This window comes from Siphateles boraxobius, unplaced genomic scaffold (genome assembly GCF_051911475.1).
Source record: "Siphateles boraxobius isolate OS27281-9 unplaced genomic scaffold, OSU_SipBor_1 94, whole genome shotgun sequence".
Classification (NCBI taxonomy): Eukaryota; Metazoa; Chordata; class Actinopteri; order Cypriniformes; family Leuciscidae; genus Siphateles; species Siphateles boraxobius.
Genome location: NW_027509224.1, coordinates 522,501 through 549,996, shown reverse-complemented (window position 1 = coordinate 549,996; position 27,496 = coordinate 522,501). Strand labels below are relative to the sequence as shown.

At 38.3% G+C, this 27,496-nt stretch overlaps 1 protein-coding gene across 2 annotated transcripts in view; it reads left to right on the top strand.

Moving 5' to 3' along the window:
- plcg1 (phospholipase C, gamma 1) overlaps nucleotides 1-27,496 on the top strand; it is a 54,076-nt gene that overhangs the window by 13,932 nt on the left and 12,648 nt on the right. For both annotated transcript variants that reach the window (XM_077224924.1, XM_077224925.1), the window contains exons 3-22: nucleotides 92-244; nucleotides 326-419; nucleotides 3,018-3,065; nucleotides 4,479-4,563; nucleotides 4,801-4,884; nucleotides 5,267-5,289; nucleotides 6,088-6,157; nucleotides 10,898-10,999; nucleotides 11,717-11,835; nucleotides 16,164-16,249; nucleotides 17,377-17,497; nucleotides 17,618-17,786; nucleotides 17,883-18,005; nucleotides 18,096-18,197; nucleotides 21,423-21,610; nucleotides 21,716-21,916; nucleotides 23,415-23,534; nucleotides 23,615-23,795; nucleotides 26,872-26,949; nucleotides 27,037-27,140. In XM_077224924.1, coding sequence (XP_077081039.1) covers nucleotides 92-244; nucleotides 326-419; nucleotides 3,018-3,065; nucleotides 4,479-4,563; nucleotides 4,801-4,884; nucleotides 5,267-5,289; nucleotides 6,088-6,157; nucleotides 10,898-10,999; nucleotides 11,717-11,835; nucleotides 16,164-16,249; nucleotides 17,377-17,497; nucleotides 17,618-17,786; nucleotides 17,883-18,005; nucleotides 18,096-18,197; nucleotides 21,423-21,610; nucleotides 21,716-21,916; nucleotides 23,415-23,534; nucleotides 23,615-23,795; nucleotides 26,872-26,949; nucleotides 27,037-27,140 — 2,251 coding nt within the window. The remainder of the gene's footprint in view (nucleotides 1-91; nucleotides 245-325; nucleotides 420-3,017; nucleotides 3,066-4,478; nucleotides 4,564-4,800; nucleotides 4,885-5,266; nucleotides 5,290-6,087; nucleotides 6,158-10,897; nucleotides 11,000-11,716; nucleotides 11,836-16,163; nucleotides 16,250-17,376; nucleotides 17,498-17,617; nucleotides 17,787-17,882; nucleotides 18,006-18,095; nucleotides 18,198-21,422; nucleotides 21,611-21,715; nucleotides 21,917-23,414; nucleotides 23,535-23,614; nucleotides 23,796-26,871; nucleotides 26,950-27,036; nucleotides 27,141-27,496) is intronic.

The following is a 27,496-nucleotide window of genomic DNA, read 5'->3' as shown; positions in this document are numbered from 1 at the left end:
TCTTTCATATTAACCCTTGTGGTGAATGTGTAAAAGACATCGGGCAAGACATGTTTGATTGACTGAAGTCTGTCTCTTGTGTCCCTTTCAGTTGATATTCGGGAAATTAAGGAGATCCGTATGGGGCAGAAGTCCCGGGACTTTGAGCGGTATGTGGAGGACTCGTCTGCGCGGCCCGACCATGCCCACTGCTTCGTCATCCTCTACGGGACTGAGTTTCGGCTCAAAGCGCTCAGTCTGGCAGGTGAGCGTCCAGAGACATCCACTGGCAGTCACACACACACACACACACTCATGCTTGTGTTCCTCTGTCTGTGTCCCGCAGCGACCTCAGATGAGGAGATGGTCATGTGGGTGAAGGGTTTGAGCTGGCTGTTGTCGGATACGTTAAGCTCCTCCACACCCCTGCAGATAGAAAGGTGACCTTTGACCTCTACGTGCCCCTCTCCCAGTAGATATTGACTGATGGTAACCATTAAGCTCTGGGTTCGCATGTCAAGTGGGTTTAAAGAGTGATGTCACACCCTTATAGGAACGCTAACCTGGAAAATAAAACAAGGCTTTCCAGTTGCACTTTATTTTACAGTATGTGTACTTATACCCCTTTTCCACCAAGGCAGAGCTGGTGCTGGTTCGGAGCCAGAGCCTAGTTTCAAATAGGTTATTTGTTTTTCGACCACCAAAGCACCAGCTCCGAACCAGTAAAAGTGGTTCTTAAGTAGCACCAAATCATTGTTACCTTGACCAACAAGACAAACAGAAACTTGTGACCGCCATTTTTTAAATAGCAGCTAATCGTGCTAATAGCAGCTCGATTGTAATGTCCGTTAATGCAAGTTACGGCGAGCTGCACGAACGTGCTGGATTCGCCGTGTTTGGATACCGATGTAGGTTTGCAAAGCCATGAGCATAAATAGTAACGCAACGACCGCCATTGTTGATGGAAGATGTTGTTCGAGATGCATCGGAGCGGCATGGACTGATCGGAGCTGTGGGAGTGTTTGGAGAGCATACGACTCCTTCTGCTTTTGGATCGCTCTCGCAGTTCGAGATTCGCAGTGCCGAACCATCTCGAAGAAGCCTGGTGTGTTTGTGTGTGCCGCGCTAGCGTTGCTGGGCAACATGAGATGTGTACAGTGACGTAAGATCTGGCTCTGTGATGGCTCTCTAGCCTGTGGAAAGGCAAACCGGTTCTTTGAAAGCTCGTCAGTCGAACCAACTCCGAACCGGCTCTAGCTCTAGCTCTGAACCAGCACCTGGTTCTTGTTCGTGGAAAAGGGGTATTAGTGTACTTGCCTAAAAAAGTACTGGGTAATGTAAGGTAACTACATGGGTTAAAGGATTAGTTCACCTCAAAATGAAAATGTCCTAATAATTTACTCACCCCAATGCCATCCAAGATATCCATGTCTTTCTTTCCTCAGTGGAAGAGAAATTAAGTTTTTTGAGGAAAACATTTCTGGATTTTTCTTCAAATAATGGACTTCAATGACAACCAGCGTTTTGAAGTCCAAATCAATGCCGATTCAAAGGTCTTTGAAGTGCTTTAACGGACTGTGCACGATCTCAGCTGAGGAGGAGGGGCTTATCTCGTGAAACGATAGGTCATTTTCAAAAAAACAAACATATATATACTTTTTAACTACAATTGTTCGGATTGAGCTGATCTGCAATGCGCCAGGAACTACGTCATCATGCGTTGTGCCCTCGATCCCGGCGACATCGAGCCTGACCTTTCAACGTGATGACGAAGTTCCCGGCGCGTTGCAGATTAGTTCAATCCGAACAATTGTAGTTAAAAAGTATATTTATTTTTTGAAAATGACCTATCGTTTCGCTAGACAAGCCCCTCCTCCTCAGCTGCGCTCGTGCACAGTCCGTTGAAGCAGTCTCTCTTGAAACTGCATTGATTTGGACTTCAAAACGCTGGTTGTCATTGAAGTCCATTATTCGAAGAAAAATCCAGAAATGTTTTCCTCAAAAAACTTAATTTCTCTTCCACTGAGGAAAGAAAGACATGGATATCTTGGATGGCATTGGGGTGAGTAAATTATTAGGAAATTTTAATTTTGAGGTGAACTAATCCTTTAAGTTTAGGGTTAGTAGCTAGTTATTACCCAGTTATTGTATGTATAGTATGTACACGGGACAGGACTGTAAAATAAAGTCCTACTGGCTTTCCTCGTTTTTACCCGGTCTGTACTCCAGTAATTCGAATGATCACAGAAGTACTGGGATAAAAGGTCATCCGGGGACTTTTTGCCTCTTTTATGAGTATTGTGAATTCAGACATACTACTTTTGTGACGTACTGTTTTTCACCTACTGTATAGTAGGGAAGGATCGGATTTCAGATGCAGCCTAATTCATCCAGTAATGAAACAAGTGAAGTCTTTGAATGAGTCATTGAATCATTCATTCAAGAGATTCATTCAAAAACACTGATTCAGCCAGTAATGAAACAAGTGAAGTATTTAGTCATTGTATTTAGTCATATTCATTCATAATTTAAAAAAATATACGTTAATTGAAATGAATTGAATATGTTTTAAATAGACTGTAGCAATTAACATTTTGTCAGAACCTCTAGTAAATTACAGGTTGTTTTGTTTAGTTGTCTGTTCAGAATCGTGGGAAAATCGTTAAATTTATTAGAATGAAAAAAACCTGCTTTTCAATGAATCCAGAATCTTGCAGCTCTAATGTTTTTCTAATAAGATGTACACTGAATGTTTCGGTACATTAAGGCAATTTAAGTGTTTCTTATGTTAAGCGTTCTATAAAGTCCTGCTGTTTTTAGTGATTTTAATACTTGAATTTTGAAATTGTTTTTATGAAATTCAAAATCGACAGGCCTGTTCTGCACATCTGTGGATGTTTTTTTCCTCCAGGTCTCTGCGACAGTCACGTGACTTAAAACTATAAATAATTGTGAGTTTTTAAAAGTGAATAGCCAAAACAGCAACAACAAAAAAAACATTAAAGTGTTGTATTAATACTTTTTTTCTTTTTATATAGGTGGCTGAGAAAGCAGTTTTACGCGGTGGATCGCAACAGGGAAGACCGGTATGTAGAGAAACTGGTGTAGCGCACGATCACGCTGAGGGACGCACACACAGATGGACAGATAGTGTGTGTGTGTGTGTTTGAGATGTTTCTCTGACGTAGCGATTCTGATCTCATCTTCCTTTCGATTTATCTATATTGTGATGTATGCCTTGGGGAGAAATAGCTGACTCAGAGGTACCTGGCCTAGCACACACACACACACACACACACACACACACACACACACACACACACACACACACACACACACACACACACACACACACACACATACACACATACACACACACATACACACACACATACACACACACACACACACACACACACACACACACACACACACACACACACACACACACACACACACACACTCCTGTTGGGTAAATAGAGCTAGAGATGGCACATCCTGCAACAGGAAACAAAGCTCAGTGTGTGTGTGTGTGTGTGTGTGTGTGAAGGTAAATGCACAGAGAGCGAGTGAAAGACACACGAGGTGTGTGAGGTGTCGTGTTCAGGTGAAATGGTGGTCGTGTGTTGATGAGAAACGCGACACTTTCAGCTTGTCAACGTATGTGGCTGAATCAAAAGTGACGTACACAGTAGAAATTAATAATCTTTTCCAATCACAATGGAAAGCTGCCTCTTCACGTGTATATATACTAACAATATCTGTATATGGTTTACACTACCGGTCAAACGTTTGGAAGAGTCTCTTCTGTTCACCAAGGCTGCATTAAAAATACAGGAAAAACAGTAATATTGTGAAATATGATTACAATTTAAAATGACGGTTTTCAATGTGAATATACCGTAAAATCGAATTTATTCCTGTGATCAAAGCTGAATATTCAGCATCATTACTCCAGTCTTCAGTGTCACATGATCCTTCAGAAATCAGTGTAATATGAGGATTTGATGATCAACAAGCGGATTATTATCAATGTGCTGCTTCGTATTTCTGTGGAAACTGTGATAAATATTTTTTACGGTTCTTTGATGAACAGAAAGAATAGCATTTTAAATAGAAATATTTTGTTGTTAAATGATCGTACAATAATACATTGTCTTTACGGTCACTTTTGATCAGTTTAATGGGTCCTTGCTGAATAAAAGTATTAATTTCTTTGAAAGGAATCTTACTGACCGCAACCTTTTGAACAGTAGTGTATTGTACACACAGCAGGCATAGATGTATAACACAGATGACCGTATGTACATTAAACATGCATGTAATAACTTTAGATTCGTTTTTTCAGCAATAAATGTTTTTACTGATTATATCGTGAGAAGTGCACGAGTCACGAGAGGAATAAAAGCGATGTAAACGCAGTTGAAACGAACGATACTGAGCATCCTCATGTGAAGCCCTTTCATAACCACGTTCCCAAACTTTGTGTTCTTTGGCAGGATTTCCTGTAAGGATCTGAAGGGAATGCTGTGTCAAGTCAACTACAGGGTTCCCAATATGAGGTTCTTACGAGAGAAACTCCCGGTAACTTCTCTCCACTCACTTCTCTTATTAGTGTGGAATTTATTGTTTAGGTGATTTTTATTGTATAATTGTGGTTTGAATTTTTTTTTTGTTTTTTTGGTTGCATCGTTAACTGCAGTAACATCACTGGATATTGTGTATTTGTTTACTCCATGTTGATACATTTGTAATTATAGGACATTATTAGTGTTTTATTAATATTAATATTGGTTGTATTTTCTGTGGTCTCTTGGTTAGGAGGGAGAGCTGAGGAATGGAGATGTGTCGTATAGCCATTTCGCCCAGTTGTACCGCAGCCTGATGTTTGATGCACAGAAATCAGTGAGTTCACGTTTGTGTGTGTGTTGGTGGAGGTGAAGCCCTCCTCAGAGCCACTCAAACCCCATCAGTGTGTCCCGCGTCTCAAATGGCCTTCGCGTCAATACTGGCCCTTTTAAAGAGCCACAAGATCTATCGGCTAAAAGCCATTAGGCCACTCTCACACACTATCACACACACGCACACCGCACTGATGACCCTTGCACTCAATGTGGTGTGTGTGTAGGTTGAATCACTTGAGTGTCTGTTTGCTATCTCATCAGTTGATTAGCGGCTGATGTTTTTACCGCGGTGTTTTACTGGACTGGAGCTGAAATTGCGACAGTTACAAGATCGGGTATCAATTGTATTATTCACATAATCATTTTTTTCTGTTTGTTTATAGATGGAGATTCCATTGCTACAAAGGTATTCACTCGCTTTACTCAATCTTTCTCTTTTTCAAGCTAAGGAATTTAAGAATCACATAAATCATCATTTACAACACATTTAACTTTCATAAGATATATTTACAAGTAAAACAGAATATTCAGTAATAAATAATATAGGGCAGAATTTATTTATTAGGATTTGATTGAACTATTTTAAGTGTTAGGCTATTATATTATTATTATTACTATTATTAATTGTGCACAATAAGACTATTTAATAAATGGTCATTTATTATAGTTTATGTAATATATTTAGATTGTTATCAGATAATTTTAACAATTTGGTTGGTTGGTTGATTAGTGAGTTGGGTACGATTTTAAATTGATTCTCCCTCAAAGAGCAAAAATGTAAGATGATTGGGAAAGATTAGGTTAGTACCAGCGTCCCGTGACCCTCTATTAGCAGGATTACACACCCTGTGCTGGAGGATGTGTGTGTGGGGGGGGGGGGGGTTGGTTCAATATAATGATTAGTTATATTAGTTAGTGTATAAAATGATTCTCCCTCAAAGAGCCGACATGTAAGAAAGGGAAAGAGTAAGTTGGTTGGTTAGAGTATAAATGTAATCACCAATCAATCTAAATAGCCAAAATGTAAGCTGGGGAAAGGGTTGTTTGGTTAGTTAGTTAGTTGAATTGTGCACACAAAGACCTATTAGTAAATGGTAATTTATTATAGTTTATATAATGTATCTAAATTGTTATCAGACATCGTAGAACATGTGTTGGGTTTCCAGACAAGCGGCTGTAACGCTGATCTGTGTGTTTCTGACAGGTTTATTGAGAGACCAGAACAGAAGATCTCACTGGAGGACTTCCAGAACTTCCTAATTGAACATCAGAAGGTTAGATATGCACTTTTTTCACTTTATTGCTCAAACCAAACCAGCCGTCACTGTATTTACACATTAACTGGATGCATATTTTTGTACCAGGCTTGTGCAAAATTTAGAATTTCAGAATTGGCCTCCATTCAATTCATGAATTGGAATTTGAATTGAATTGACAGGAAGTGGAATTAAATTCATGGCAATTCAAAGAAATTCTACACAGTCACACATAGGGTGACCACCATCAAACAAACCAAATGTGGGACGATGTGGGACATGTTACCAACACTAAAACATAACCTGAAACTGTTATATAATGTCCATTTAACTTAATAAAACATTTGTATTCTGCATTTCAGCTGATAAAAATACTTTGTTATTTAGTCCCTTCCAGACAACACAATTACATCACCAATGTAACATAACATGTCTTTATTTTACTTGCCATTTAAATTCAACATCACTGAGCAAGGCAGCAGCATCATGCAGATCACTGTTTCTGAAACAGTTCTGACCAAGTCCAACTAAAATCTAACAAAATAAATAATGAACAAATAAAATATAAAACAACATGAGATTAGTTTATTGACAGCCTTATATATTAAGAATATATTACACCAAACACTTTCATATTTCTAGAAAGGATGTGAATTAAAACAACTACAGCAGGCAATAAGTTGATCAATACTGTTAAATTAAAATTTTTATTTACCGAATTATCCATTTGTTTTCTGACAGGGAGGGAACGAACGAACGAATCACCGCTCAACATTTTGATTGACAACCCACTAGTGACCGTGTTTACTCCTTTCTTTTCAACCATTGGATATGATGTTAAAAACGGCTGTTGTATTTGTACTTCTGACGAAGCGCTGATAAATATAGGTGAAAAACTACGGCGCAAAAATAATAAATAAAATGCTTTCTTAAAAAGGCAAAAGAACGCATGCACATTTCCTTAATATGATAATTAAAAACAAACAGACATAAAAATGCGGTACATTTTCTCAATATGCGACGTGCGGGACAAGGGGTGAAAATGCTGTGCGGTACAACACAAAGCGTGACGGGTGTCACACTACTCACACAACAGAGAGAATATGTTGAATCTCACACACATTCAGTGTTAGGAAGGTTACTTTAGAAATGTAATTGCTTACTGTTATAAGTTACTCATTATAAATGTGGTTTGGATTATTTTATTTGGATTACTTTATCAATGTAATCAATTTCCTTTTAATTTGATTAGTAACTAATTAAATTACACATTTTACCTCAGTAATACAACTAAAACAATTACATTCATTTTCTAATTCAATAACATAATTTCATTAGTTAACTCAATCCTCAACCCTGCATACATTTTGTTCAAATATATATATATATATATATATATATATATATATATAACAAAAGTCCACCTAAAATTGTTTTTTTTTCTTCTAAAGATTTACTAAAGTAATTATTGGAGTCATGTTCCACAAAATTACAATTACAATAAATCAAACTTAATTATTTGTTCTGTGACTAGAGCTTTTAACATTCATTGCTGGGGGAAAATATTTCCTGTTAATGTAATCTGTACAAGTAGTTCAAACTATGATCATTTATAGAATATGTAATGCAATCATATCTGACATATACTGTAAAGCTTCACTGTTAAACACTTCACTTAAAATATCTATATGAAATTCTTAGAATTTGTTTTGAATTGCAATTCTGCTTCCTTTAATTCAATTTCTCATTTTAATTCTAGATCCTGTTTTTGACATAAATTCAAATTCAAGAATTGAATTGGAATTTAGGAGTCATTCTCAATTCAATTCTGAATTGTGCACAAGCCTGTTTTGTACAGTAGAGTGGGTTGTTGAGGGAAGAGAATCCACACCTGCCAACCTGTACGCTTTTTGACCTCAAACTACGCTGGTACGATTTGTCACTCTAAACTACGCAAAAACCTGGTGACGCGCCTCTCTGTTCACGCGCAGTCCTCAAGTAAAGCAACAGCAAAAGAAGAAGAGTTCGACCAATCATAGCGCTGGGTTCATTCCCCAAATAGCAAGCAGGGATGATTGATAGATGCGTAAGACCTATCATTAAAAGAGACTGAAAATCGACAGAAATAAAGAATCCCGCTCGATCCTCTTCCAGTCCCGCGGCCGCCGTCTGACTGAGTTCATCCGCGAGGACAGGACAGTAGTCACAGCACTTCTGACTCCTGAAGGGGAACTATGAAGGTATTTTTGGTTCAAATCAGCTGAACGCCTGTGACGGTGAAATTTGTAGTTGTGGAGAATAGCCACTAGCCTGGCATACCAGACACATCAAGATGTTAGGTCTGGGAACTCTCCACTGGCATGCCTCAATCCGAGGGGCGGGATAGACGGTTGTCTTTCAAATTCCCTCTGCACACAATAGGATAGCGCTACAACCAACCAGAGCAACGAAGAAGGTGACGTAGTCAGAGCGACGGAGTCAGAGCCAGAGCATAGCTGTTCTTTGTTCATGTTTCAAAGAAAAGTTTAACTTCAAATCCTCCAGATTCGAGAAAAAAAAAAAGCCAAAGCCAAATCAAAAGGCCGCTGTTCGCCAGCAGCCGCAGCCATCTTTGTTTTCAAGTAGCAGTGAACTGTCCCAACTCTGTCGTCATTATGTTAAGCCCGCCCGCCGACTCTATACACGATCTGATTGGCCTGACCAGTTTAGGTTTTTCCAGCTTGAACGTCAACGGAGAGTTGCTAGACCACACTGGCTGCAGAATAATTTTTGCTGCCGCTAGGGTGCGTCTAGATTTCTAGGCAAAATAGCCACACATGTACTGCAAAATTCTGCATCGATCCGATACCAAGTAAATACAGGGCCAGTATCGCCGATATCGATACCGATACCAATACTTTTTAATTTTAAAAGCATGCACTTGAACTTACATGCACTTTCCTGTGCTAGAGCAGTGTGTCATGATTTATGAGGTGAATGCATCATTAATATGCTAAATCTGAATACGTTTTCATGACCACTAAATATTTTGTGATTTGTGCTCTCAACTCGCCTGTAATTAGTCAATGACTTTTACCAAACTACCCTAATTATAGTAATGCACTATTGTACACTAGCCTACTGTTCAAACGTTTGGGGGCTGATTTTTAATTCTCTTCGGCATTTATTTGATCAAAAATACAGTAAAAACTGTAATATTATTACAATTTAACATAGGCTATTCTGTCATTTATTCCTCTGATCAAAGCTGAATTTTCAGCATCATTACTCCAGTCTTCATGATCCTTCATGAGAATTCATTTTAATATGCTGATTTGCTGCTCAAGAAACATTTCTTATTATTATCAATGTTGAAAACAGTTTAATGTTTTTGTGGAAACCAAATAATTTTGCATAAAATGTATCATGATGAACAAAGTTGAAAGAACAGCATTTATATGAAATAGTTGTTTTTTTAAATAATAAAAACCCCCTGTAAAACCCTTGACTGTCACTTTCGATCAATTTAATGCATCGATCCTTTGTTGAATAAAAATATTATACGTCATAAATAAATACTGACGTCAACATTTTGAACCGTTATGTAAACTTTTAATTTGTTTATTGCGAAATAACTCCCGATTGTTTCTGTCATCTAAGCAAGGCTTCGTTTCCCAAACGCACTGAGACCGAAGCCCCAGCATCGAACGCTCTCTGTGATTGATTGGTTTCGTCTTGTATCCAGATGACTAGGAGAAATAGTTCTACCCTACACAATTATTCGCTAACATTCGCTTATTTTTAAACTTAGAAGCTTTTTTTCGGACTGAATTGCGTTCTAAATTAATAAAAATTACTGGTAAAAAAACACATTTGGATCAATATTTTTATGTGAGGATCGATCCTTTTCGATACCACGTCAGTATCGAAAGTATCGATACTTCAGGATCGATCCGCCCACCCCTAATATGTATCAGTAAATTTGAAGTCACAGAGAGAAATGTTTTGAGTTGCAAACTTCTAGATTTTTTTTTCTTGTCCACAAACGCAACACAACAGTTTCAACTTCTCAAATTCTTCATTGGAGGAGCACAAATCCTATTCTACAAATCGCAAATTAAGAAACTCGTGCGCTCACATTTTTCTACAGTTGCTGCAGTGAATATGGTGCGAAACACATTTACACACCCGCATCAAAACGTGAAGTCACGGAGAAATTTTGCTCATCCGCAAATCAGCTTGTGAATTCATCCAATGAGAGTTGCACACTTGTAGAAAATTTTCTCACAAATATCTTGAATATTTTTCTAGCACAAACACAAGAACAAAACTACAGATGCTTGAATCTGCTGCGACGAATCTCAAACACTGTTTTTCGCTTTCAAGTGACAAGTTTCGCGCGCTCGCCCTTTTGCGGCGTGAAATGTGGAGCAAAAGTGAGTTGTGCATCTGTAGAGGCAGTGGGCGGAGCCAACATGAATATTCATGAGTTTCCAGGGCATGCGCGTGGAGCTGCACATTTTAGTTCACGCTCCTCGTTTCTCAGCAAAATGGATTATTTAAAAAAGGGAAATATAGTTTCAGCACGACCTTAACCTACAATTGTGTATCATTTCATAAAGTTCATAATGTTTTTATTAATTTGCAAGTTTTGTGCATTCGTGAAATAATAATAATAATAATTTCAAGGTTGGCAGGTCTGAGAATCTGTACTTCAGATGTTTGGTAATAACCGTTTCATATTAATGTGTGTGTGTGTGTGTGTGTGTGTGTCATCAGGAGCTTTGGGCCACAGACAATAACAAGGTGCAGGAGTTCATGTTCCACTACCTGAAGGATCCTCTACGAGAGATCGAGCAGCCGTATTATCATCAAGACGAGGTGACATTTACATTGACATTTATGTACCTGGCAAACGCATTTATGCAAAGTGACTAGTGCATTTACTCAGCATGTGCGTTCCCAGGGAATCAAACCCACAACGCTGGCGTTGCAAGCGCCATGCTTTACCAACATCACCACTTCCTGTTTCACTGCAGTATCGTGCGACCTCAGATTTGTTTGTTTGATATGTCAATCCACCTCTTCTTTACTTAATTGGTTGCTTATTAATTTCCTGATCTATTTAAATTAGGTGTTTGTATTAAAGTTTCCTGAAAAAGATGTAATCTTGTTTATAAACTTTGAATTTTTAGTAACGTGATCCTATTCATTGCACATAGTTAATATTGAGAGAAAGCGTTTATAAAAAAATATATTTGACACGCATTCCTCATTTATTTTGAGTAAATAATTGGAGTAGCTATTTTACACACAAACAATAAAGGTGTCTACAAAGTAAAAAAATATTTCTGCTTCTTTTTTTTAGAAAATAAAAATAGGACAGAGCATTTCCTGGTTCATGTTCCTTTTACTGATTAAAAAAAACCCTTGAAATAATTTGTACCCTTTCTAGAAAATTGTAGAACTAAAGCGGTTTAGTTTTAGGGTTTAGGTCTAGATCAGCAGTGCTGAGTACTAACTCATAGTACAGTACTAACTCATGCCTGCTGTCTTCAGTTTCAGCATGCTGACGCTAACATGCTTTGTGGTTCTCAGTTCCTCACGTATCTGTTCTCTAAAGAGAACACTATCTGGGACTCACAGCTCGATCAGGTGCGGCCAGAGGACATGAACAACCCCCTGTCCCACTACTGGATCTCCTCGTCCCACAACACGTGAGTAGAGGCGTGTGCGCTGCTCACTCAAGCACATTCCCAGTATGTAACTGAACTGTTCTGATTAAACTGAGGCTGTATGTTTATTAAAGTTATCTCTATGGGGTATCTAGTTACTAGTGGACTCTAGATAATGTACATCCTTTTTTTTTTTTTGCAGTTCATCCAATGGTTAGATAGATAGTTTGTTAGTGTATAATCCCCCTCAAAGAACCAAAATGTTAGATGATGGGTAAAGGGTTAGCTGGTTGTTTAGTTGGTGCATAAAATGAATCCCCTTCAATTAACCAAAACACCCTGTTAGATCTGGGGTGCTAGACCTGCTCCTTGAGGGCCAATGTTAGTTAGTTAGTTAGTTAGTTAGTTAGTTAGTTAGTTAAAAACAAAATGTTAGATGGGAAAGGGTTGGTTGGTGTTATTTTGGTTTTTTGATGGAGAATTTCACTACCCAACTAACTAACCAACCCTTTTTCCATCATCTATTAGTTAGTTGGGTAGTGTGATTCTCCATCAAAGAACAAAAAAATTTGATGATGGGAGAAGGTTTGGTTAGGTTGTTAGTTAGTTGTTGGTTAGTTGGTTGGTTAGTAGTTGGTTGGTTGATGGGTTGGTTAGTTGTTAGAAACAAAATCTTAGATGATTGGGCAAGGTTTGGTTGGTTGATTAGTTAGTTGGTTAGTTAGGTGAATAAAATCAGTCCCCCTTAAGTGAATAAAAGGTTTGATCAGGGTGTCCAGACCTCTTCCTGCTCCAGCGTCCCGTGACCCTCCAGTAGCAGGATTACACACCCTGTGCTAGAGGATGGAGGATGGTTGGGTTGAGTGTCTAGTTAGTTAGTGTATAAAATGATTCTCCCTCAAAGAGCCAAAATGTCAGATGATGGGGAAGGGTTTGGTCAGTTGGATGGTTAGAGTATAGATTTTATCACCCTCATAATAGGCAAAATGCTGGATGGGGAAAGAGTTAGTTGGTTGGGTAGATGTTTAGTTAGTTGTTTAGTTTGTTTATTTCTTTGTTTGTTAGTTTTAGTTGGTTGATTAGATTATAAATTTAATCGACTCAAAGAGGCAAAATGTTATAAGGGAAGTAGTTGGTTAGTTAGGTAGATGGTTAGTTAGGAGGTTGTTAGTTAGGTAGGCGGTTGGTTAGGTAGATGGTTGGTTAGGTAGATGGTTAGTTAGGTAGTTGGTTAGTTAGGTAGTTTGTTAGTTAGGAGGTTGTTAGTTAGGTAGTTGTTTAGTTAGGAGGTTGTTAGTTAGGTAGTTGGTTAGTTAGGTAGTTTGTTAGTTGGGAGTTTGTTAGTTAGGTAGATGGTTTGTTAGGTAGATGGTTTGTTGGGTAGATGGTTAGTTAGGTAGTTGGTTAGTTAGGAGGTTGTTAGTTAGGTAGTTGGTTAGTTAGGAGGTTGTTAGTTAGGTAGTTGGTTAGTTAGGTAGTTGGTTAGTTAGGTAGTTGGTTAGTTAGGTAGTTTGATAGTTGGGAGGTTGTTAGTTAGGTAGATGGTTAGTTAGGTAGTTGGTTAGTTAGGTAGTTTGATAGTTGGGAGGTTGTTAGTTAGGTAGATGGTTATTTAGGTATATGGTTAGTTAGGTAGTTGGTTAGTTAGGAGGTTGTTAGTTAGGTAGTTGGTTTGTTAGGTAGTTGGTTAGTTAGGTAGTTTGATAGTTGGGAGGTTGTTAGTTAGGTAGATGGTTATTTAGGTATATGGTTAGTTAGGTAGTTGGTTAGTTAGGAGGTTGTTAGTTAGGTAGTTGGTTAGTTAGGTAGTTGGTTAGTTAGGTAGTTGGTTAGTTAGGTAGATGGTAAATTAGGTATATGGTTAGTTAGGTAGTTGGTTAGTTAGGTAGTTTGATAGTTGGGAGGTTGTTAGTTAGGTAGATGGTTAGTTAGGTAGTTGGTTAGTTAGGAGGTTGTTAGTTAGGTAGTTGGTTAGTTAGGTAGTTGGTTAGTTAGGTAGTTGGTTAGTTAGGTAGATGGTTAATTAGGTATATGGTTAGGTAGTTGGTTAGTTAGGTAGTTTGATAGTTGGGAGGTTGTTAGTTAGGTAGATGGTTAGTTAGGTAGTTGGTTAGTTAGGAGGTTGTTAGTTAGGTAGTTGGTTAGTTAGGTAGATGGTTATTTAGGTAGATGGTTAATTAGTTAGGTAGATTGTTAGTTAGGTAGTTGGGTAGTTAGTTTTGTTTTATTTATTTTAGGAGCTGAAATTTGTCTAATTTGAAATTAAAACTATTTAATTATTTATTTTAGAACTATAACCATAGGACTAGACTAACTTAGTTAGTTAAAAATAAAATAAATAACTGTACTGCAAGTTTTAGCATCCTGTGCTCTGGGATAAAAATAAATAAATTTAATAATAATTGATTTGTTTGTTAGTTTAGGTTGGTTTGTTTATTTCCTTATTTGTTCCTTATTTATTTTAAATTAATTTTCTAAAATTTACAAACACGTACAATAAAAAAGATAAACAAAACTCTGAAATGGACAATTAAATTGTATTTTATTTTTAACCAGTGAATATTGTTTTTGTAAACTATAACTATTTATCATAACTATAAGAATAGACTTTATTAGACTCTAGACATTATTTCAACTGAATAACAATGTTCACTATTGTCTTTCAGAGCTACTTTACAGCAGAATTGAACTCTGTTTGGATCATTGAATCATTATTTTCCTGTTTATCACTGTAAAGCTGTTCTAAAACAATCTGTATTGTATAAAGCGCTCTATAAATAAAGGTGACTTAACTACTATAGCAAGTTTTATGAGTTGTGGCATGTTGTGTATCTGGCAGGCCGTTGTAATGTGTGTGTGTGTTTTGCAGTGGACTGTTAGTTAGTTAGGTAGATGGTTATTTAGGTATATGGTTAGTTAGGTAGTTGGTTAGTTAGGAGGTTGTTAGTTGGGTAGTTGGTTAGTTAGGTAGTTGGTTAGTTAGGTAGATGGTTAATTAGGTATATGGTTAGTTAGGTAGTTGGTTAGTTAGGTAGTTTGATAGTTGGGAGGTTGTTAGTTAGGTAGATGGTTATTTAGGTATATGGTTAGTTAGGTAGTTGGTTAGTTAGGAGGTTGTTAGTTAGGTAGTTGGTTAGTTAGGTGGTTGTTAGTTAGGTAGTTGGTTAGTTAGGTAGTTGGTTAGTTAGGTAGTTGGTTGGTTAGGTAGTTGGTTAATTAGGTATATGGTTAGTTAGGTAGTTGGTTAGTTAGGTAGTTTGATAGTTGGGAGGTTGTTAGTTAGGTAGATGGTTAGTTAGGTAGATGGTTAGTTAGGTAGATGGTTAGTTAGGTAGATGGTTAGTTAGGTAGTTGGTTAGTTAGGAGGTTGTTAGTTAGGTAGTTGGTTAGTTAGGTAGATGGTTATGTAGGTAGATGGTTAATTAGTTAGGTAGATTATTAGTTAGGTAGTTGGGTAGTTAGTTTCGTTCGTTCGTTAGTAGTTTGGTTGATTAGTTAGCACAGTACATCTTTCTCTAAGATGTTACAATATTACTATTATGCATAATCTGAACATAAAGTTCTGTGCTTTTGTGTAAAAGGACTATTTTTCTGGAGTTGTTTGGTGGTTCTGAATGGGGTGGTTGTCGTTGATAGGTGTCTGTTAGATGAGATCACTGGAGTAGAGGACTGAAGGAAACTCATTCATTCACACACACAGCAACTAGAATTTAAAACTCTGATGAACAAGGCTCAGTAAAATGTTAAATAGATGCGCTACATTAGGTGTACTGTACACACATTATCTCTTCTCTTAGCGCTCTGTGTAAGTGTAGTTAAAAATGTATGTGTATATACTTTATATACTTTAACAAAGAGAAGTTACCTGAGAAAGTGTATTGTGCATCTGTCAGTAACCTGTAGACCTTGAATAGGAACACATGTCTGACATCAGTGGCTGGATCTAAAAAAGCCAGATGACGAGTGGACAGAGTCCTATATCATTTCATATGATATTTCAGATAGGTGAATTTAACTGATTTTAAAGTTAGTATTTAGCTTTTTTCGGTTTGTTTGTCTCAGGATGTTTAACCGGTATAACTAGATTATAAAGCTATTATGTGGCTCAAAGGGAGCCGGATAAAGACTGACAGAATGGAACGAATTTTTGAACGTGTTTATACAGCGTCTGCAGTGTTTATAAGCTGTAATAAATGTGAAAGGGTCACTGATGCTTGTGTGTGTGTGTGTGTGTGTGTGTGTGTGTGTGTGTGTGTGTGTGTGTGTGTGTGTGTGTGTGTGTGTGTGTGTGTGTGTGTGTGTGTGTGTGTGTGTGTGTGTGTGTGTGTGTGTGTGTGTGTGTGTGTGTGTGTTTGTGCTGGTATTTTTAGCTATCTGACTGGAGACCAGTTTTCCAGCGAGTCGTCTCTGGAGGCGTACGCCCGCTGTCTGCGGATGGGCTGCAGATGCATCGAGTGTAAGTCACAACGCAACACTATTTTTAGTAATGATCAATGCTTCATATACAAATAGATTCTAAAATATTACCATTCCAGAAACTAACATGCTGAAAATACAGTTTTGCAATAATTGCAATGAACAATATATCATACTTTTTATTTTTTTCTCCCAGTAGTAAAACTAGCAGGCTACAACATTATGACACTATGCATGTATCTATATTATTAAATTAGTAAATGATAAAATAAAGAAAGAAATATCCTGCAGTTTTAGTGTCCTAGGTTCTGGGAATTAAACAAAATTATAAGTTATAATAAATTGTTTAAAAAAAATTTTTTTTGTTTAATTTAAACAGTTTGTTTTTGTTGTTCTGATTTGCTTGTTCCGATTTGTTTTGAATTTTTTGATGCACTAACAATAAACAAACAAAAAGCACAAATGTTTAACAATTAAATTATACCTTAATTTATTTTTGTTTTATTTATTTTAGGAGCTGAAATTTGTCTAATTTGAAATTAAAACTATTTAATTATTTATTTTAGAACTATAACCATAGGACTAGACTAACTTAGTTAGTTAAAAATAAAATAAATAACTATACTGCAGTTTTAGCATCCTGTGCTCTGGGATAAAAATAAATAAATTTAATAATAATTGATTTGTTTGCTAGTTTAGGTTGGTTTGTTTATTTTAATTTTTTTATTCATGTTCCTTATTTATTTTAAATTAATCTTCTAAAATTTACAAACACGTACAATAAAAAAGATAAACAAAACTCTGAAATGGACAATTAAATTGTATTTTATTTTTAAGCAGTGAATATTGTTTTTGTAAACTATAACTATTTATCATAACTATAAGAATAGACTTTATTAGACTCTAGACATTATTTCAACTGAATAACAATGTTCACTATTGTCTTTCAGAGCTACTTTACAGCAGAATTGAACTCTGTTTGGATCATTGAATCATTATTTTCCTGTTTATCACTGTAAAGCTGTTCTAAAACAATCTGTATTGTATAAAGCGCTCTATAAATAATGGTGACTTAACTACTATAGCAAGTTTTATGAGTTGTGGCATGTTGTGTATCTGGCAGGCCGTTGTAATGTGTGTGTGTGTGTGTGTGTGTGTGTTTTGCAGTGGACTGCTGGGACGGTCCTGATGGGATGCCTGTCATCTACCACGGTCACACCCTCACCACCAAGATCAAGTTCAGCGATGTGCTTCAAACCATCAAAGAACATGCCTTCGTCACGTCCGAGTGAGTGTCTCTGGTCAACCCCACATGACGTCTGCGCTCGTGTGATGATTAGATATGGCCATCTTTTCAAGAATGTGCGGTATGCGATAATCAGATTGAGCTGCTTGTGTTTGCATGCAGATATCCCATCATCCTCTCCATCGAGGACCACTGCAGTATTGTCCAGCAGAGAAACATGGCCGGCTCCTTTAGGAAAGTGTTTGGAGACATGCTCCTGACCAAAGCGGTGGACATCTCAGCGGACGGCCTGCCCTCACCCAATCAGCTCAAGAGGAAGATCCTTATCAAGGTGAGAGTCACTGGTCTTGTGGCAGGAAACTGTGTTTTTGGCTACTCCAGCCAGGTTCTCAACAAGCCACGTTTATTGTTGAACTGATGTGTTCAGCACAAGAAATTAGCTGAGGGAAGTGCGTACGAGGAGGTCTCGTCTTCAACGCCCTACTCCGAGAACGACATCAGCAACTCCATCAAGAACGGCATCCTGTACCTGGAGGACCCCATCAACCACGTGAGATCCTCTTCATCCACTCTTACAGGACAGTTGAATCGCTTGGCATGATGATCTCATGATAAATGTGCACTGGTGTCGTCCTCACAGGAGTGGTACCCTCACTTCTTTGTCCTGACCAGCAATAAGATCTATTATTCTGAGGAGACGTCAAGTAATCAAGGGAACGAGGATGAGGAGGAGCACCGAGAGGTGAGGAAAACACAGCCACCCCAAAATGGGGTCCTTGTGGATCCTTAACAGTGTGGCCGCGGGTCCTTAAAATGTCTTTAAAAAGTTATCCTAATAAAAGGCCTTAAAAAGTATTAAAATGTCTTAAATTCAGATTCGATGGGTCTCAAATATTTCTGGTCACATTACCGCTAAATGTCAATGTCCGTCATATAACCAGTGAAGCATCGAATTTGATTGATTATGATTGTGATAATGATGTATTTCTGTTGAGACTCGCACTGCCTGTCTCTGTGAGAGATTTTATAGTGAGAAATCAAAACAAATGAGCATAACAGCAAGCAAAAAAACTCACAGATATTAAAAATTCAAAATGTTGTTTTTTATTTAAAACATATGATATAGTTTAGTAACGTAACATGACGGGAGCTTTTTTACTGAATATTCTCACGATTGCAAATGTTATTGATTTTAGTTCAATAAACAAGTGGTTAATATTAAATTACTTCAATTACTTAGGTTAAACATTAAATATTACATATACGCATGTAATATAATGTGTATTTCCATCACAGGTTTGGTCTTAAATTTAATTCACAGTGGCATTAAAAAGGTCTTAAGGCTTAAATTGAACTAGTTTATATCTGTAGACACCCTGCTTAAGAGTCGTAAACATTTTAAAGTGTCTTTTCTTTGTATTGTTACAATGTCGTTAGTATATGTAAATGAACAAATGAACACTGAGTTTCCTGGGCCGAGAAATTCACTTTTATTTGTCGGCAAAAGTCCACCGGCTGACGCAAAACGTGTGACTTTTTACCGCTCACGGACCGTAGGATCGGCAGAGGGTTATTAATAGAGCCGTAATTGTACGAGAAGGTTTATCACTGAAAATTGTATCATACTTTGTCTACTCTTTAAACAGGATTATGGTAAAAATGGATCACTGTGGCAACAGCTTTCTTTCTAACAGCTTTCCCACTTAATATTAGGTGGATGATTTATATAATGACATTTAAATTAATAATTTGGTACAATGCACTTATTGTGTACTGCATGTAAAATACCTGCATGTACAGTTTCTGTAATTACATCTATAATTACACTGTTGACACTAAACAGACCCATATCACCAAACGTGTCTGTAAATGTGCCCGTATCCTCCTCAGTAACAGCACAAGTGTTGTGAAGGAAGTACATAGTAGTTAAAGACACTTAATATAAAGTGTGATCACCCTTTTCCCCCAGCAAATAGCAAGGGCATTATGACCTTTTTGAAACACAACTTGATAATGCTTTGAGCCATCATTAAACTTGCTGTACTATCAGCTCTGTTTAACACCGTCCAAAAAAAAAATCCCCCAGTTTCTGCCTGGGACTTTTTATAACTCTGTTTCCCCAGAAGTTTCTGTGCTGCTTTCGATTCAGTTCTTTTTTTTTTTTTGCCAAGGTTAATGCTCAAAATACTTTAAAGTACCTTCCTCAACGCTGATGAATATAATGCTTCCGATTTGTTCGTTTAACAAGTGGTTAGTTCTGCTATAGAATAACTAACTTTCACACAATTCACACAATATGACTAAAATCTTATTCTTAGTAATTTTATTTAACGATAATGATATATATCACAATATAGTTGTTTGCTATAAATAAGGTTTTTATGAAATACAATTTGTTGATATCATTGTTATTTCATAATTCTCAATATCACAATAAAACTAGCCTAACTAGCAAACGTATAGTTTATATATAATTAACTTACGGTTAACTATATATGCAATTTACACCATGTACATTAAATATACATTTATTCTTATTAAAGTTACTAAAGTCATTCAGTCATAAGCAGTCAGTGATTTTATCTTTTACTTTTATTGTCTGATTAATATTAATGACACAGACACAGCAGGAATATTAGGCTACTGTCACTTTAAGAGCGAATGCACGGATCTAATATACGGACACGCATCCGGTTTCTTTCACAACTGTTTAGGTTCACTGAAGACATGAATGTCTGTGTTTATGAGGATACTTGCATAGGCATGGTCACTTTAACGCATAAGTGTGTGAATTTTACTGTTCAAAACCATAGACTGTAAAAAAAGATGGACGTCGCCCCTTCGCTCTCTTCCTTTGGCGAGAAGTGAAGCCGCCCGTGTCCTGATATGGCGCTGACATCTTGGGACTTGAGTCTGCGCAGTTGTGATTTCGGGACCAGACCTGCGCAGTAGTGAGCAGGAAGTAAAGCCCCGAAATCGACGCCCAGGCCTCACTATTGCGAATGCACTCTGCACTTTTTTTAAGTGGCCTCTGTCTGCTCCGTTCCTCCGTTCTGCTCCAATTTTGATGTCTGTTGATTGTAGTACGACAAGAGGCTTGTTAAAATAAAGTAAATACAATCTCCTCAGTCCCCAGAAGATCCCGAAGTCTGTTGGTGCTTCAGTGACTACTTCGCTCAGAGAACCTGTCGATCATGACGTCAAGCCACTGTTTTTATAGCATCACGTAACTAACTAAAAACAAACTTATTTTAAAAACAGACACTTGAAATTACATCAGCGTCATAAAAACAACAGAAAATGACAGCAACTACTTTCGGAAAAAGTATATTTGAAGTGTAATTTATTTTAGGTGGTCTCACGTCCCTTTGAATAACATGAGGAGGCGGGGTTTATGACCTATACTAGGACCAGTCACCGGGGGGCGATCGAGACGCTTTGGCTTCACTTTTCAGGGCTAGTTCAAATCCAATTAGGCGGCAAAAAGCACTCATTTCAGTTCTCACGCACGCTCTGAGCAGCGGCTTCATGTGTGAGCGTCACTCAAACCATCGGTCAGCTTATGAAAGTGAAAGTGAAAGTGACACGTGATGGCCAAGTATAGTAACCCATACTTGGAATTTGACCTCTGCATTTAACCCATCCAAGTAAGTGCACACACATTAGGAGCAGAGTAGTGAGTAGTGAACACACACACACTGCAAACATGGATACACACACCCAGAGCAGCGGGCAGCCTTGAGTGGCGCCCGGGGAGCGATTGGGGGTTAGGTGCCTTGCTCAAGGACACCTCAGTCATATTCCTGCCGGTACTGGAATCGAACCAGCAACCTTTGAGTCACCAGTCCAACTCTGTTACCATTAGGCCATGACTGCCCCCTTTACCATTAGGCCATGACTTTATATAGCGAAAATAATTGTGAAATGCATTGGTATGATTGAACTCTTGCGTCCTTGTGTTCTTTAGATCAGTAATGGCATGGACCAGCACGTAACGGAGAAGTGGTTTCACGGTAAGCTGGGTGCGGGACGTGACGGGCGTCAGATCGCGGAGCGGCTTCTGTCGGAGTATTGCCTGGAGACCGGGGCGCCCGACGGCTCCTTCCTGGTGCGGGAGAGCGAGACCTTCGTGGGAGACTACACACTCTCCTTCTGGTGACGGCAACCTTACCTCGCCAGGGTCGCGGAGTAGCGGTGACCGATTGTTTACATGGACACAGAACTGTAAGGTGAAAAGGTTTCTGTTTCCCCTCTCCTCAGGCGCCTGGGTCGCGTTCAGCACTGCAGGATTCACTCGCGCCAGGAAGCCGGCAGCCCCAAGTTCTTCCTGACGGATAACCTGGTGTTCGACACGCTGTTCGCGCTCATCACACATTACCAGCAGGTTCCATTGCGCTGCAACGAGTTTGAGATGAAGCTGACTGAGCCAGTGCCACAAACCAACGCTCACGAGAGCAAAGAGTGAGTCTCACACCCGCCTCACAACTGAAGGAGTCAGAGAAAACCTGCCATCATTTACTCACCCTTTAAGTTGTATGAGTTTCTTTCTTCTGCTGAAAACAAAAGATATTTTGAAGAATGTGGGTAAACCAACAGTTGATGGGCCTCATTGACTGCGATGGTATGGATAAAAAAAACTGCACCGTCACTTTAAGAATAAGGATGCTATGAGAGTTTTGGTCAGTATGATCACAAAGTATTATTTCATTAGTGACCTACAATGATATTATCATGTTACGATGTACAGTTCTGAGATGGATAACAGTATACTGTCTTAAAAAGGACTAAACATTTTGAAATAAGAGAAATTATCAAAGAATAAGCAGAAAAAATATCATATCTGCTTTGAATATGGGCTGAAACAATAATTGGGGAGAAAAAAAATGGTTTGGAAAAGCCCCAAGAAATTTTATTGATGGATAATTATTTATATGTATGGCCCAACTACATTACAATGGCCAATAAATTATTTAAAAGGTGTAAAAAATAAATAGATTGAGCTCAGTGTAATATATGGCATACTGTTAATTATCTTTATTTGGGGGCTCTCCTCAAATATTGATTTGGTCCGTAAGATTTTCTTTGTTTCACCAAAGCTGCATTTATTTGATCAAACATTTAAAACAATTTAAAATAGCTGTTTTCTATGTGAATATATCTTAAAATGTATTCCTGTGAGCAAAGCTGAATTTTCAGCATCATTACTCCAGTCTTCAGTGTCACATGATCCTTCAGAAATCGCTCTAATATGAGGATTTGATGATCAAGAAACATTTCTCATTATTATCAATGTTGAAAACAGTCGTGCTGCTTCATATTTATGTGGAAACAGTGATACAGGATAATATTAGTTAAAATAGATAGTAAAAAGAGAGAGATGGTGAAAATAAAAAATATTTATTTTTATCAGGATAGTATTTATTAATTTATTAAAATGCTGTTATTGTCACTTTTGATCAGTTTAATGCATCCTTGCTGAATAAAAATATGAATTTCTATAAATTTAAAAAAATCTAACTTTATTTTAGTGTAATTTTTGCACATTACATTACTATAGTAATATCTATAAATTATGCAAACCTAAACCCTAATCCTAGAGTAAGTGCATGTTAATTATTATTTCTCAATATCTAACTGTATAATTGCACTGTAACAATGACACCTTAAAATAAAGGGTTACACTTTAAAATAAAGGGTTACACTTGTACTTGTCAACTACATGTACTTACTATAGGGTTAGGGTAGGATTAAGATTTGGTCGAGGGTTAGTTGCATGTAATTATGCAATTATGTAACAGGGACACTGTAAAATAAAGTGTAACCCAAAAGTCTTCCTGCCTCCAAACTTGCCTCTGATCTCGCAGGGAATAACCACAGTGGATGTGGAGCGGGGGTTTGTGTGTTTCCTGTCTTGTGTTTTCCCGGTCTAATACCATTATGTGTGTGTGTGTGTGTGCAGGTGGTACCACGCGTGCCTGTCCCGCAGCCAGGCCGAGAACATGCTGATGAGAGTCCCACGTGACGGGGCTTTCCTCGTCAGGAAGAGGACCGAACTCAACTCGTTCGCCATTTCCTTCCGGTAAAATCCACACTCCCGCTTTCATGTTTTCATTGCGTCCTTGTTTCTGTAGTTTTCCTCACTCTCTTGTTTGCTCTCAGGGCGGAGGGCAAGATAAAGCACTGCCGTGTGCAGCAGGAGGGACAGACGGTGGTTCTGGGTACTTCTGAGTTTGACAGTTTAGTAGATTTAATCAGTTACTATGAGAAACATCCATTGTACCGCAAGATGAAGCTCCGCTACCCCATCAACGAGGAGACGCTGGAGAAGATCGGCACGGCTGTGAGTGTATACACACATCTGGGTTGACATCATCATCTAATCTGTGCTTAAAACGATAGTTTACCTGGAAATGAAAATTCTGAAATTCCCTGTCGTTACAAACCTGTATGAGCAACACAAAAGAAGATATTTTGTGAACGGTTTGAAACCGAACTGTCCATTTGTTTGGACAACAAAAGAAAACGCTGAGACTTTTCATGAAAGACAGATTGGCTCTTTTTACAGCTGGTATTAAGATGCGTTTGGTCGATCGGATCACAAGTGGACGACTCTAAATGCAGGAGTAAACGGCTCGTCCACTTTCCAACTCTTCCAGAGGGAGAAAACACATTCGACCGGATTGCTTTAGTAGTGTAACGCTCATGTGGTTGAATATGTTCAAACAGCCACAAAAGACCGTCTTCTCTCCGTCTACTGAACTAATGCGTGAACATTATGGGAAGAGCTCGAGCCAGACGGGATTTAAACTGTCGGCTGGAGACCCAAGTTTGGTTTGAAGATGAAAAACATATCAAGCACAATGTTCTCTCACCATTCCTGATGTCTAACACACACTCACAGTGTTCGGCTGGTCTTGTGTCTGTCAGAGCGGAAACTAAAGCTGATTCTCTCCGTGTGTTTCCCGTCGTCTCTTCATATATAAAATACATGAGCTTATTTTATCCATCGAAAGATCTGAAAAAGCCCAAACATTTACCCGCCCATAGACCCTCCCCTTGAAGAAATCAGGACAGAAGTGGTTGAAAGTGGACAAAAGAGACGGATTAAAACACCAGGTGTAAACAGGAATGTGTCTCCCTCGTCCGCTTGTGATCCGATCGACCCAAACACTCTTAAAGGGATAGTTCGGCCAAAAATGATATTTAACCCATGCATTACTCACCCTCAAGCCGTTCGAGATGCATATGTCAATCTTGTTTCAGACTAACACATTTTCAGTTATTTTAGTAAAAATGTCTTAGACCCTTCAGATGGAAGTGGGCGTACGAGGTATGACGTAGCGTAGGAACCGTCGTGACGTAGAACGAACGCGCCAGTGCAGCCAGAGAGCAGAGCAAAACAAAACTACGTCATACCTCGTACGCCGACTTCCATCACCCGTGAACGCGCGTCGATCGTTGCCGGAAGTCAGATATTTCCATTTATAAAGTTTTAAATTTGTATATTTTTACGACAAAACCGCACGGATTACCCTCAGAAGGCCTTCGTTTATCCCCCTGGAGCCGGATGGATTACTTTTGTGAAGGATGTATGCACATTTTGGGACTTGAAGGAGGTGGACCCCGTTGCTTCACATTATATCCACTAAAGGGTCTAAGACATTTTCTAAAATAACTGAAAATGTGTTCGTCTGAAACAAGACTGACATATGCATCTCGAGCGGCTTGAGGGTGAGTAATGCATGGGTTAAATATCATTTTTGGCCGAACTATCCCTTTAAAAGCAGGAGTGAACAAGGCCATAATCATAGACATGAGGGCAGAACGACAGATATTTTTGGTGAACTTATCAAAACTCCCCTTATCTAAGCTAGTCAGTGTGGAAACTGAGTGATTCTGACAGAGTGGTCCATTTTTATTAACTTATTAGTGTCTAGAGAGAAAAGCGTAGGCCTGCTGCAAGTCTCCGGCTGCACACCTACAGTCTGATGCACACAGAAATCCCCAGCTGTGAGGGGACACACACACTGCGCATGCGTGAAGTGTAATAAAAGCTCAGTGAGAAGATACAGAGAGACTGGCATCATGAAGTTCTCACGCTGCTCGTCTGCCACGTCACATATCTCCCCAGAAGATCTCACCGCTTGCTTGTGCATTCAGGTCACACTCATTGTATATGAAGATTGTATAAGTCACGTATCACTGAAAGTAAACAGCATATATCGTTATAAACATGGATATCTATCGGTATAATATGCGTCACATGACAGAACACGTCATGGTTTTCACAGTCCACACTACAACACGCAAACGCCGTTTTCAATTTTATCCACATGGGAGAGCGTCTTCAAACGGCTTCAAGAAGACACTCAAATCTTCTTAGGAAACAAGTTAAGACTTTTTTTTAAGATACATTTTTATAAGTTCATAAGAAAAAATCTGAAGTTCTCAATAGATAGAAGATAATAGATATACGAAAATATAGTCCACGCTCTTTCACATAACACCAACTTCTTTTCACGACATTTTATTCCTAAGAAAAATATTTGACACCTACTTCAGATTATTTCAAAAATTGCACTCTTTCTTAAAAAATGTCTTACTTATTTCCTAAGTTCATAAGAGTGCGATTTTTGAAAAATTCTGAAGTTCTCAAATATTTTCTTAGGAGCAAAATGACAGAAGTTGGTGTTATGTGAAAGAGCGTGCACTATATTTTCGTATCTATAGGCTTGACTGGAGTTTAGCAACAAGTAGCTTTACATGGACCGTAATAATCCAATTATAATAGGACTAGTTGCATTTGGAATAAAGTCACATGTAACCACGTCAGTCAGAATGAATTATCTGATGACATTTAATTTTTGTGAGGCCACAGGATAGCAACACCAGTGGGAAACGCTGTATTGTCAAAAGATCATTCATGTAAACACTGTTCGGATTCGTCAACCGGAATGATTTCAAAGGTGTCCATGTAAACATAGCTAGTGTCATGCTTTCTAAGTGAGTTAAAATCAATTATTTCATTATTTTAAGTGAGGCTGTCTCAAGGTGGTGCGCGCTGTTGTAGACATATTCAGTTTTTCTAAAAATAGTGTTGTTAAGTTAGAAAAAAAAAAGAAAATGGCAGTCCAGGCTGCTTTCTTAATAAGTGCTGGAACGTCTTTTGAGAGACCGTATCCTTGAGCGCATCTGTACACGTCCAAGAATCAGTCGATAGTTTAGTTTAGGAGTGAGGGAATCGAGACACGTCCTTTACAGTCTTTCATGGAAACTGCTGTGCCATTATTTGAAAGGATGTCAGATTTACGGGTTAATTGTTAGTCAGTTGAAGTGAACGCTCTCTCTCTCTCTCTCTCTCTCTCTCTCTCTCTCTCTCTCTCTCTCTCTCTGTGTGTGTGTGTGTGTGTGTGCAGGAGCCTGATTATGGGTCGCTATACGAGGGCCGTAACCCTGGATTCTACGTGGAAGCCAATCAGATGCCCACGTTTAAGGTGCCTGTGCTCTCGTGCTGCATGTAGACAGTGTTTCTCCTCGTGCTGGGTTTAGTGTGTGACACCTGTGTGTGTGTGTGTGTGTAGTGCACAGTACGAGCCATGTACGAATACAAAGCCCAGCGAGATGATGAACTTTCCTTTAATAAGAGCGCCATCATTCAAAATGTGGACAAACAGGAAGGAGGCTGGTGAGTTACTGTCTAAACACAGCTGACATCATCAAAAAAGCACCACATTATACATATAACACAAATATATATATTTATTACCTGTTCTTTTCATCTTTCCTTTTGGTGTTGTCTTTTTGGTTTGTTGGTAACAAACTCAATCCGTGGTAACCAGTGGTAAACTCAAGGGCCAGAAAGACCAAAATAATACAGTATTTATAGATAGAGAAGTGATATTCGTACTTTTAAAGTTTACTAAATAATATAAACTTGACTGACTGCTTCATTTCCCACAGCAAGAACAACAAATATAACTATATTATTGTCCACACCAGCGGATGATATCGCTCTGTTTATTCATGCGCTTTATTTTAAGT